The 13,687-nt window shown below is 37.6% G+C and overlaps 1 protein-coding gene across 1 annotated transcript in view; it reads left to right on the forward strand.

Annotated features, from left to right (window-relative positions):
• col23a1a (collagen type XXIII alpha 1 chain a) overlaps window positions 1–13,687 on the forward strand; it is a 150,242-nt gene that overhangs the window by 93,877 nt on the left and 42,678 nt on the right. Inside the window, exons 3-5 of the mRNA XM_077247216.1 lie at window positions 5,380–5,424; window positions 7,048–7,055; window positions 8,445–8,471. Coding sequence (XP_077103331.1) covers window positions 5,380–5,424; window positions 7,048–7,055; window positions 8,445–8,471 — 80 coding nt within the window. The remainder of the gene's footprint in view (window positions 1–5,379; window positions 5,425–7,047; window positions 7,056–8,444; window positions 8,472–13,687) is intronic.

Here is a 13,687-nt window from a genome sequence, read left to right on the forward strand (position 1 = left end):
AACCAGATTTTCTCAATCGGATAAGGATTGGAATTTCGCCGAGCGGTTAGATCGTCAAAGCTGAGAATAATGATACACTTGAATTATCTGGTTTCTTAATCTTCACATAACGGGACAGCTATCGAGGAGAACTAGGAGAACTTTAAGACAGCGAAGACCTCGATTGCATCCAGATTCCAGTTTTTAATCTTGGAGTAGTTACTTGTCCATGAGACAGTTCATCAAATGCTGACAGATAAAAAGCTTGAGAGGCCCCTCATTGGCGTCTTCAGCATTGAGCCGTCAGCCCAGTGTCTCAGAGTTCCTCATGGTGTTTATGGGCTCTGTTAGTAAAGAACATAGTCACACTTGTATTTATAGCCGTTGTGGTTTGGTCTTTTGTAATTTAATACTGTGTAGTGCAGTAAGCTAAGAGCTTAAAGATGAAGCTACGGCTCACTATTTTCACTATGTTGACTATGATTTGTGTTATCGTACACAAACACTGGAACGTCATTACGGTAGGGGAAGTTGAGCCGAAAGCCGTATATTATATAGAACAGACCACATACTAAGAGAGAGAGAGAGAAAAAGAAAGAAAATGGCGTAATATATATTTTACAGACAAAGACTGAAAGTCTTCTTTACAGGAAATATATCACAGTAGTTATTTAGCATACAGATTTATACAAAGCAACTTCCAGTACACTTAGTGACCTTTAACCTATGGCACGGAATGTTACAGGTTTCATACAAGTTCTGAGTTCAGTTTATAAGTTAAGCATCAATGCTGTTATTTACCATGGATAATAACTTCAACAAGTTCCTCAGTTTGTATTAAATAAACAAAAACGGTGTGTACACTTCTGTACTTACGAATGAAATTCAACCTGGAGGGTTTTTGAAGCAGTAATGTGTTTTTGAAGCAGTAATGTGCATCTCATTTTTTGTTAAAACAAGTATTAAAAGCAAAGCATGTGATTTCAGTGCAACTGAGGCTAAAAGTAGATCCTAACTTGTCGATTTAGGAGAAACTCTTAAATAATGTCAGTGTCAGTCCTAATTTTAAAGGTAACCTATTATGCCCCTTTTCATAAGATGTAAAATAAGTCTCTGATGTCCCCAGAGTGTGTATTTTAAGTTTTAGCTCAAAATACCCAACAGATACATTTTCACAGTATGTTTAAATTGTCATTTTTTGGGGCTCATAAAAACGCACCGTTTTAGTGTGTATCCCTTTAAATGCAAATGAACTGCTGCTGCCGGCCCAGAGGGCGGAGCCTCACGAGCTCGCGCTCAGTAGTAGAACAATCTATTTGATAATATCAGAACAGAAACTCTGAGTGGCGGTTTTCATTTCGACCCGGAGTCGGACAATATGCCTATAGAGTCAGAGAATATATGCTGTATGGAAATTGAACGGGTATAGTCTAGTTTAATTACGGTTAATAACTTATTTTTCATTGCTTTTATCCACTATTAGTACAAGCCTGTTGTAGCGGACCGCATCCGAATCATGGCCAAAAATATAGTGATGAGTTCAATTAAGTTTATTGTACATCACACAAAAGATGAAGCATCAGTTTTACTCCAGAAAATCACCGTAAAAGCTGAATAAACACAGTATAAGAAGTGCGCATTAAATTCTTATCCATAAACTCTCTCTCTCCCTTTCACTATCTCTTTCCCTTTCCCATTCACTTTCTAATTTCCCATTCCTCTCCTTTCCCTTTCAGCCAGCAGCCATATCACCCTGTAGCCCAAGACTGGTTGCCCACTGAAGCTAAGCAGGGCTGAGCCTGTTTAGTACCTGGATGGGAGACCTTCTGGGAAAACTAGGTTGCTGTTGGAAGAGATGTTAGTGAGGCCAGCAGGTGGCGCTCACCCTGTGGTCTGTGTGGGTCCTAACGCCCCAGTAAAGTGATGGGGACACTATACTGTAACAAGCACCGTCCTTCGGATGAGATGTTAAACCGAGGTCCTGACTCTGTGGTCATTAAAAGTCCTTCGAAAGAGTCCTGGCCAAATTTGCCCATTGGCCGTTGTCCATCATGGCCTCCTAATCATCCCCATATATACTCATTGGCTTCATTGCTCCTCTCCACCAGTAAGCTGGTGTGTGGTGGGCGCAATATGGCTGCCATCGCATCATCCAGGTGGATGCTGCACATTGGTGGTGGTTGAGGAGATTCCCCCCTTCTATGTAAAGCACTTTGAGTGCAGAGAAAAGTGCTATATATAAAAATGTAACAAATTATTATCATCAACATACACAGCGCAGTACACAAAACAATTGTTACAACTAACAGTAAACAAATATATACATACCTTTTCAGTGGGTGCTTAATAAACTGGTAAATTTTATATCCGTAAAACGACTTGATGAGCTGATGACGCTCTCACTTTCATTTCTGCCGTGATCAGTAATGTTAGGCCTATCGATCCGAAGACTGTAAGCTGGATCACGGACACAACCGTTGGTACAGATCTATCCTCGAGTAACAACGAGAGTAAATGAAGACTGCTATGTTCATTCTTACATCCAACAGCAAAACACTTCAATCGCTTAGGAGACATTCTTGTCTACAGCTGCTCCGGCGTCGAAACAATGTTGGACTGTGTAGCTACAGCTCACTCAGGGCGGGTCTATGCTCAAACTGCAGTGTCAGTCAACAGTTGTGTGAGGGGCTTGTACAAAAGTACGTCACATTGCCCCGAATCTGAGAACAGCTTGTTCAGAGACAGTGCTTATGATTTATGGGAATTAAAAAAAAAAGCACTGGGTGGATTTTTATCATTATAGGGTGGATGTGTACATACACTGCCAACACACATTTATGTTCCCAGCCATGTAAAAGTGAATTTTACATAATTGGTGTCTTTAAGACTCCTAAATCTGTTCTTTAAGAGCAAGCATTTTAGCGTTAAAACCAGCTCCTAAATCTGAAAAGTTAGGGGTAGTCGAGAGGACTCCTAAATCACTAAGGCCCTGTTTACACCTGGCATTAAGATGCGTTTTGGTCGATCAGATCACAGGTGGACAAGGCTAAATACAGGTGTAAACTGGGTCTGAAATTTTTTGAGCTTGTCCACTTACTTCCAGAGGTAGTTGAAAACGCACTCAACTGGATTGCTTTCGTAGTGTAAACACTGTGGTCGAAAGCGAAAGCGTTCAAACTGCCACAAAAGACGCATACTCTCCACCTACTGACCTAATGCGTAAACATTATGGGAAGAGCTCTAGCCAGACAGGATTTAAACTTTGTCGGCTGAAGACCCAAGTTTGGTTTGAAGATGAAAAATGTACCAAGCACAATGTTCTCTCACCATTCCTGATTTCTAACTCACAGCGTTCCACGTCGTCTTGTGGCTGTCAGAGCAGAAACAAAAGCTGATGTTCTCAGTATGTTTTTTCATTGTCTCCAGGCGCGTTCATATGTAAATTGCACGAGCTTATTTTGTTCATTAGGTTTGGGTTTGATCTGAAAAACCCATACATTGACCCCCCATAGACCCTACCCTTGAAGAAATCTGGACAGAAGCGGTTGAAAATGCACAAAAGAGACATCAGGTGTAAACGGGAATATGTCTCCCTCTTCTACTTGTAGTCCGATTGACCAAAATGCATCTAAATTCCAGGTGTAAACAGGGCCTAAGATCAATTCACAAACAATCCTAAAATGACTGTTGCTGGCAATCCGCCCAAAAACACTACACCATTGAGGCAATAGAGCGATGACATTACATTAAAGTTGATTTATGTACAGGCATTATGCATTGAGTGATGTAGATTGAAACATTGCAGTCAAGTTGAAAATGATGTCCCATCGTCTGTGCAGTGCTGATAGCTCTGTGGGCAGCTCAGGTGACCAGAGTTCGATTTCTGGCTCATGGACCTTTCCCGATCCCGTTGCCCTTTCTCCCTTCCACTTCGCTTCCTGTCTACTCACTGTCCTATCATAACAAAAAGGCAAAAACTCCAAAAGTAAATCTTTAATAAATGAATAAATAAATAACTGAGAGACATGTAGAATGTATTTCCTGTGTTATTCGACTGCATCTCACAGATTTGATAGAGTTTAAGTTTTATTGAACTTTGAACATTCCTGTAAGGATATTGGATGCACTAGATTTAGTAAAGTGAACCACACCGGGGAAGTGAAACCCTGAGACCCTTTCTTGACAATCTTTCTAATAGGGGTTAAACCAGCAGGGGTTGATTAACCTAGAACAATATCAATAATGCCAACAAGAAGAGTGAGTCTGCGACCAAAGCTTGTTAGCATCCCAGAATCCCCTTCTCCTGCCAAGCCCAGGTATGGTTTCTATTTCACAGTACCTAAGGGAGGGAAAAAAGGTTGATGGAAGTGATTTAGTGCCCAAGGGACAGAAAGAAGGAGGGGGTTAATTGGTTTACCAGAGGAACAGAGAGGAGGGAAGAAGGGGGACCTGGCTACCGTCTGGGAGGTATGCCCTCGGCTGCTTTGTTCTGACTTACATATACACGAACAGGGAGTGATGCAAGGTGCCCAGATGCCTCATGCACAGATATGCCAACTTTATCTTTTTTCTATCGGTGAACAATTGATTTGAACCTAATCCTGTTAAACTCTCCCATTTAAATTTCTCATTTCCATAATTCAAACAATATTTGTTTTCAGGTAAGATGATATTTTTGTTTTATATTTAATGAGAATCAGATTTTTTACATTAACTTTAAAAAGGGTACCAATAATTATTGTTTGATCTCAAACTAATACAATATACATCAAATAAAAATACAAAATTAAGTTAACCAAAATGCTCAGCTAAATGCTGCATTACAATAACTTTTTTATTGTCATGAAAATAATGTCACATTAAAAATCCTAATGGTGCTGAAAGACAAACTAAGTACAATTTTTATTATTTTTTTTATGTTGATTTGGTTGTCAAATGTAACACATTTCTTTGTGAAACTGACCATATATATTTGGTGAAATTTGCAATATATATTTTAAATGAACTAAGTTCATTATTATTTAATCTCAGCGTTTGTCACAGTAGTTTTGGTTTCGTTTTCTATCAGTCTGTTAAGTCACCTATTTTCTTGTGTTCCTTTGTTCTCCTTTTCCCGCCATAACCAGTTACCATGGATATTAATTTAATCATCACAGCTGTTCATTATTTAATTTATCACCATATGTATTTAAGTTCCTCACCTTTGCTCATTCTTGGTCCGGTATATTTTGTGCATGGCACACTGTTTCGAGTTGCTGGCTTATGTTTAATAAAGACTGTCATTATTTGTACCTTCTTCGTCATTGGACTTACCCCTGACAGCGTTGAAGTCAAATCATTTCCAAAATGTATTTTATGTAAGATATTTATCAAGTCATTCTCTGTCTGTCCTGACTTCAGGTCCTCCTGGGAAACGTGGACGGATGGGCAGAAGAGGTGACCCTGGTGAGTGCCATCTCTTCATTTATGTTGCCTGTTCTTGATGTCTAGCGCCTTTCTATAAATATTGTTACTAGTGTGCTTAATTCATAATCATTAGATGTGACAGGGAGGAAATCCTCATTGAATGTGGTTTTAAGTCACCGACCCTCAAATGATTCAGAGGTATTAAACTCAGACTGATGATGACAAATAAAGATGCTGATGTATTTCTAAATGAGCTGTGCGGTAGAAACACATGTGGCACTCAAGGGCACAGATTCAGAATGATTCACTGTCGCGTCACCATCAGTACAGCTTGTGAGGTTTAAGAAAGTGTCCGGATAATGTCTTGCCTGAAAACATCCATGACCTTAAGTATGCTGTATGGATATTGTGTACAGTTTGTGCAGCAGAACCTATATTCACCTCCTGACCATATCTGATTATATCTTGGATCGTGGAGTTCCCATGCAACTGGCATTTGGACAGGATGACAATTCTTTACATCTGTTTTTTAAACTTGTTCCAGCTCCCGCTGCCCTGGGAGAGGAACTTCAAACGCTGGCAGAACACTTTATTTACATAGAGATAGTGGGTCATTTTGTCACTAAGTCTGCTATGTGGTTCTGTTTAACAGTGCGTGCTTGTTGTAGTTTGGGTCGTAATGCGGGCGGGAAGAGTCGAATGCGGGGAAATGGATGGAGGAGGTTCTCTGTTGCACAACAGTTTGTTTGTTTCTCTAGAGTGTGAGAGAGAAAATCGTTGGGAAGCTGGAAGATATTTAGCAGACTAATCAGCGCAAACATTAGGCGGGTCGCATGCGTCCATGATAACTCAATCGTTAAAAAGCGCTCATTCAATTACAACCCTCATCAATTGAAAGATCAATCTTTTTACTAAACGATTTCAATGTCTTCAATTATCTCCGTAAAGCACACACACATTCAAACTCTTTCTCTTTTATTATCTTGCACTTACCCAGCTAACATTCTCAGAAAATTCTGGCAATGTTTTTATGAATAAACCTTCTTCCAATTACAGTAATAGAATGCTGGATCAAAGTTATCTGGTCTTTAATAATGTTTTTAAAACGAATGAGAACATCTTCAGAATGTTCAAAGAACATTCCCATAATGTTTGAAGAATGATAAAAGTGAAAGTTTCCTTAACCTTTGCATTTAACATTTTTGAGCGTTCAGAGAACATCCAGAAATAACATTTTTATAATGTAATAGAAAACGTTTGCAAAACGTTCTTAGAACATATTTTTTAGCCTGGGTAAATGCTTTCCAAATGGTGAAGCTGTTTCATTCACAACGGTCAGAGCTTGACAGTGCTGAGTGAATGTTTTCTTTAAATTCTTAAGAGGAGCGAGTTCTGTCAGCGTCTAGACGTCAGTAAATACCTACAACTTTCTGCCTCATAAAACTTCAATGTGTCTCTTAAACCTCTTTGCCTCCTCTGAGGGTCATAACACTTACCTGACATACAGTTCTGTGCCATCTTGTATTAGGAAACTTTTATTTAGAGGGTTTCCTTTTTGGTGAAAGAGTGAAAGTGTATTTTTTTATCATAAGTTAAACTGAAAGTGAAAAGACATTTGGCTTTGTTTTCACGTCTCTTTGTTGTGTTTTCTTTATTTTTCAGGACTCCCAGTAAGTACCCTGTCCTCACACCCTTAAAATAATGACATGCAGCAGATATGAGCTCTGTATTGTGGTAAGGCTGACAAAACGTTTGAAGGGTGAGTCATAAAAGCTGAGAAACTGCCTTCAAGTTCTGGATCTTTCATAGCTCCTGAAATTTTTACATTTGTGAATATTTGCAATTTCTAGAATCTTCGCATCGGATCCGAAAAAATATACTCACACCAGTTATTCTGATATACTAAAATAAAACTAGAATAAAGTTATAGAATAATGCTAAAAAATAAAGTTCTGAAATATTTAGCTGAAAATCAGAAGATCCGGTGCTTCTGATCCACTGTTAATGTTCTGGTATCCAACAAAAATGTAACAAAGTGAAACAACAGGTTGCAGACTGTCTGACACCTGCTTTAGATTTAGGTTAAAATCAAGCCGTCAACACCTTGTTTCAGGCAGATACGTGGCTTCTAATCCGTATTTTAGCAGGCTGTCATGAAGATTTCATTGATCTGTTTAATGCTTGCAGATGACAAATTGAGTGACTGCAATTTTTCAAATTCATCACACTGAATTAAAAAATATTAATTAATATTAATTTTATTCATATTAATTTTTAAATATTTAGGTAACTATTTTACAGTGTCCTTGTTACACATTACATAGTTACTGTAGTAGTAACTATAAATTATGCTTAATTACATGTAACTAACCTATTCCTAACCCTAAACCTATAGTAAGTTTGGAAACTATAGGTTTTTCTTAATTTTACAGTACAGTACTTACAGTGTACTTACCTAGAAAGTACTGGGTAATATAAGGTAAGTACGTGGGTTAAGGGTCGGTTTAGGGGTAGGTTCAGGGTTAGTACCCAGTTATTACCCAGTTATTGTAATTACTATAATAAGTACATAGTATGTACATGGGAAACTGGACTGTAAAATAAAGCATTACCGTAAATTCATCGAGTTCATTATTATTACTTAAATGTATAATTACATTGTAAAAATAATAATAACGTCTTAAAATAATGTGTAATCAATATTTATCTTTTTTTTTCATGAAATTAACAATGGCTTCTCTGGATTATGAAAACTGTCATGATGTTACACTCTTAATAATAAAGATTCTTCATTGGCATTAACAGTTTATTAAGAACCTTTAATATTCATGGAACTTTTATATTTCGTAAAAGGTTCTTCATGATGTTAAAAAGTTATTTAGATTATTAAAATGTCCTTCTAAGAAAAAAATGGGTCTTTGAAGAAACTGTTCCCTGAAAGGTTTTTTTGTGGAACCAATGCTTCGCTGTGAAATACTCCTTTTGGAGCCTTAAGATTGGTAATCTTTTTTTATTCTAGGATTATATTTATTTATTATACCAAACTTTTCTTTGCACAGGGCAAACCTGGGCGCGACGGTTACCCGGTAAATGTTCTTTAAATTATCTAGTTTCTTTGGCTATTTTTCATTCCTTTATTGCTTCAATCACCTCAAGTTCACTTGCTGATATTAATTTTCTCATTTCTGTCTCACTAAACATCTGTGCAGCTCAAAAAATATCTTGTCGCAAGAGATGTGTTAGTTATAGTGTCTGCACTAAAAATCTGCTCTAGTTTTAAAATATTCTACTGATAAACTCTATCTCTGATTAAGAATGAGGTCTTTCGCTGGTATTTCTGCAACATGGACGATAATTATGCTGAGTTTCCTGGAAAGAGTGAAAGCGCTCCTGGGCTCAATTACGTTGGTAATAGTGTTTCTCTGTTGAAAACGCTATAGATTCACCCCATTGGCTAAACCCGTGTCCGGGACAGCAGGCCAGAGACACTTAGAACTTTTAGTTTATAATTTCTTGGTTTCTTGAACCCTGAAATGGAAAGTACTGGGAAAGTAGTTGGGCGTTTTGAAATGAATTGGGCGTAGACAAAACATCACATGCTAACTGTGACATATGGGCAGATGTGCTCCGATCTGTTGAAGTACAGCACACATCTGAGGATTTTTTTCTATAACTGGACGCTGATTAGAGTAGCTCCAGAGTTTGTTTGTGTTCAAATAAAAATACATTTGCTTGGTAAACTGTGACTGATTCATTATTGCATCTTGTATTTAATTTATGAAACAAGCCTCAGTCAAACAATCAACAGTCAGTTTATATATTTTTTTCTAAGTACCTTTGTTTATGTAGATAGTTTCATGAGATCAATTCTTGGGGTCCAAACAGTTTTCTTATTGAATTGGATAATGTTATGATTGTATAAACCACAATAGAAGTGGTGTGGTGGCCTCTAGTGGCTCTCAGTAGAACAGCAGATAGCGGACTGATAAGCAACAGGCGGTTCTGGAACATGTCAAGGTGAACCTGGGGTCAGATTGTGGTTAGTCACAAAGCGAATGAGGCTTTGTACCTTGTTTTGTCTAGGTCTTAATTGTGGACCCCTCGGTTTGGTTGGTTTGGCTCCAAATATCAAGAGATGTTTAGTTAACAAGCCTTACTCACCTCGCAGCGTGAAGTATGAGTTCAATGGAGAATGTATTTGACTGGGAGTTCTGAGTAAGCCTTATTGTGCCTCTTTAGCCAATTATACTGCAGATATTATTTATTACATAACCACTTCCTGTCTCTCTACCTATTATCTCTACTAAAATCAGAGTAATGTTTGCACTGATATGGCATGGCGTATCTGCTGTAAGATCATTTTAGATACGTCTATGCCAGGCTGGGTCAGTCATGCCCAGCAAATTAGTATCAGAGGTACACTCCCAGTGGTTTTCCCAGATTTGTACGTCTGCCGGGAAAAGTCTGTGGCTAATTATAGACAGGTGTGTGTGTGTGTGTGTGTGTGTGTCTGCGTGCTTGTTTTTCTATCCCGGTGGGGACTTCAAACTGAATGCACACTGACTCATGGCTTGTGTCACCGTGAGGACCTAAATTGAGGTCCCCATGAGGAAACAAGTTTATAAATCATACAGAATGAGTTTTTTTGAAAATGTAAAAATGCAGAATGTTTTCTGTGATGGGTAGGTTTGGGGTTAGGGGTTAGGCTTATTGTAAAGGGATAGAATATACAGTTTGTATAATATAAAAACCATTACGTCTATGGAGAGTCAACCACAAAGATAGCGAACCAGGTGTGTGTGTGTGTGTGCGCGTGTGCGTGTGTGTGATTCTTGAAACAAAGAATTGTCTGGGATCATATTTCACTCTAAAATCAAAAGTAAGATATTTTATATATCTGTTTCATAAATTGATAGTTAAATTTTTAATTTGCTATCCATCTATTTATTTATTGTCAGCATTGCAATGGGAATTGGGAATATTTGGAATGCTAGGCTATATTTTGTTAAAGAAATGAAATGTATGCATATTAGTGATGTGCGAGACTATTAGACTAGTCGATGAAATGATACTGCTGCTGCTATAGTTGAATTGGAAATAGCAATTCATATACATTTTTTTGCACATTTAATGTCTTGATTTATATTTTTTTCAAAGGCTACGTTTAAATTACTTAAATTAATTATGTTAATGTTACGTTTTGAAATTAATATATTTTGAAAAAGTGGATAACTGCAGCAGAATTTATTTTTTATGAAATCTAATTTTTGGGTAATAACTCTAAGTTGGTTTTCTCTGTGGCGCTCGCGGCAGGTTCAGAGAAATGTCTACTCGAAGATGAGCAAGATAAGGGAGTATTTTAATAGTCTACACAAAACCTTTCCATTGTCATGTCATGTCAAACTAGTTTAGAACAATTAAGCTTGCTTAAAGGCTTGTTATACTAACGGTTATGATGGGGCAATACGGTATGAAATTTTATAAAGGAAAAACATGAATGAAACTTACCTGAGACTTGAACAGTTAATACTGTATATCAGCAGTTGTCAGTAGCCTATAAGTCAAGCTTTTCTTGCGATTTTGCCGCCTGTTATGTTATGGCCGGTGCACATTGTATGGTTTTGGGCTGTCCCAGATGAAAGATGACCATTCTTGGCGATTTCTGTGGTCGTGGCTCCTACACTGTGGTCCTAACGTTAAATCGTGCAGTGAGAGCAATTTAAATACCGCCGTTGTCATGGTCTTGCGACCAAAGATTGCCAGCGATAATTTTCTGACAGTGTCATAAATTTAGCATGATCATCTCACAGCGTGTTTGCTGCTACACCCTACATCTACTGACTATAGCCAATAAAAATGCAACCTAAAATGGCACATTGATCAACGTGACATGGCACTAAAATGTATAAAACTACTTGCCTCAAGCTAGTTTTAAAAAAAATACGCCAAAGGCTTCAGTGACACTATGTTTCGCATGAAGCTATAGCTCACTGATCTCAATATAAGAGTACTTCACTATGTGTGAGTGGATCAGATTTCCTAAACTGGAGTATGTCCATTAGCATCGGCCAAGCCTTTGTATCATCTGGAACAAAGTGACAGGTGCTTGTGTGAACTCGCCCCAAATCCACATCCTTTACGGTTTACAACGCAATTTTAAAATGCTTTCAGCTACAACTGTGAAACATACGCTAGTGATTTCACTCCATTCAACAGCAATACCAGCATTCGCCGTCTTTTAAACAATCCCCTTTACTCCCTCAGAGCGTGATTGTTCTTATCCTGTAAACTGGTTTGACAGACAGTTTGTGTTAACTTACGTCATATGGCGAGGATTATTAATGACAAAAAGCAGATGATTTTAAGTAAATATCATTTACACTGTTACACTAAGCCTGAGGAGTTTAGTTGACGAGCAACAGGAGCCAAACAGGAAGTGTACGCATATACGTTTGATGGAATGATTCCAGGTAGATCTAGGTTGATTCTGTTCTGTAAGTGTGCTGGGTTAATGTTACTCGCATATATGAGCGCAACATGTGTGCAGATGTCTCGCCATTGTTCTGATACACTCAGATGGTGCCCACATGCTGTCGGTGCTCATTTGAGGCCATGTTTTGATTAGCAGTATCGTAAACAGACTGTATTACATGCAGACGCAGCCGAGAACGCCTCACACGACACTGTCATTGGCTCGATCCCTTTGAATTTGAGCATGATCCTTTTGGATTTGTCCGGCACAAACTGTGAGAAGTTACTGAAGGAGATTGCTAGTAAAGAAAGATCCAGTTGCACGGCCGCATACGTCGCTTTTATTTTCTTCAGAAAATCTATTTGACCTAAAATGTTTTCTTCTGTCAATGAACATCGGAGACAAAATGTGTCATATGAAGGCTTTTTATAAATGTTCTTGACATGGTAGTGTTTCTTTTTTTAAATCCAGGAACTTCTTTCTTGGCGGGCCGGTGGGAAAGAAATTAATGTCACATATCCCAAGTATTTCCATGTACTTGAAGTATAAAGCAGTCAAATAAACGATATTCCCTTCTGAGAAGAAAGGAGAACAGAGAGACGTGGAAACTTCTTCATGGACATTGGATCCAGATGAGGGTTTGTCTCTCCCTGCAGTCACAAAGGGATGAGATTTGGTTCTTGGGTTTCTTTCATGCAGAAAAAGCAAAACCTGGGTTTGCATTGCATGCTTCTCTGTCCGTTATCCACTTCAGTGTCTTATATAATTGGCCGAATCAGTCTTCTCGGTTTAAATCAAAAAACAACTTAATCATTGATCGATTCACAATCAATTTAATATTTAATTTTATTCAATATGCATAATCCTTGAGAACATGAATACTGTATATATTACACATCGTGTCTGATTTTACAAATATTAAATAGTTTTAAGTGGTTACATTATTTTTCTGTTATAAAATAACACTGTGAAATTCTTAAAGATAGTAACAACAAGTTCGATTATACATGACGAAGTCAAAAAATCCATGGATGAATTGTTCACAATAATATATACACCATGCTTTCACAAAACATATAGGATGAATTTTAATTTCATGCCCACTTTAGTAGCTATTTTTGTCTTGTTCATCTAAGGTTTATGTTTAAGTTTTTTTTTAACAATTTGAAAATGGGTAAGAAAAGTCTTAAATAAAATGTAATTCGATCTACAGAATATTCTTATATTCTTACAGTATATATCATAGGGCCAGATTTACTAAACAGAATTAGCGTGAGAGCGCAATTCCAAAAAAGCACAGATGGGATTGGAAAAGTTCTGCACAGACGCTGCCAGATTATTTCCATAATGACCAACACTATCTACAGCATCGCTAATTAGTTAATTAGAGCAAATTAGCGTCTGGTTTAAGACATGCTTTTTTGGGGCGTTAAATAATGGCGCAAATACCAGTAAATTGAAGAGCGAAACCTTAGTAAATCACATTGCATGATTCATTTAAATACTCTCCTCCCTTAAATTTTGCTTCTGAAAGTGAAACTTTTCCCAGATAGAATGGTGACATTGATACAGTGATTTGCATTGAATTAACGTTACAAAGTGATGTTGCTTTAGTATCACTCTTGCACCCTCAGTTAATAGTGAAGCAATGTTGAGATTTCAACCAAAAATCAACGGTAATAGTATTGACTCAACATAACAAAGTGATATTTTATCAACATCACTTTGAACCCTCAGTTAATGTTGAAACTATGTTGAACAAAAAATCAATGGTAATGCTATTGAATCAACATTACACTATGATTGATTCTCATCACTGATGCTGAATCA

The sequence above is a fragment of the Siphateles boraxobius genome, unplaced genomic scaffold, assembly GCF_051911475.1.
Source record: "Siphateles boraxobius isolate OS27281-9 unplaced genomic scaffold, OSU_SipBor_1 3, whole genome shotgun sequence".
In the NCBI taxonomy this organism is placed as follows: Eukaryota; Metazoa; Chordata; class Actinopteri; order Cypriniformes; family Leuciscidae; genus Siphateles; species Siphateles boraxobius.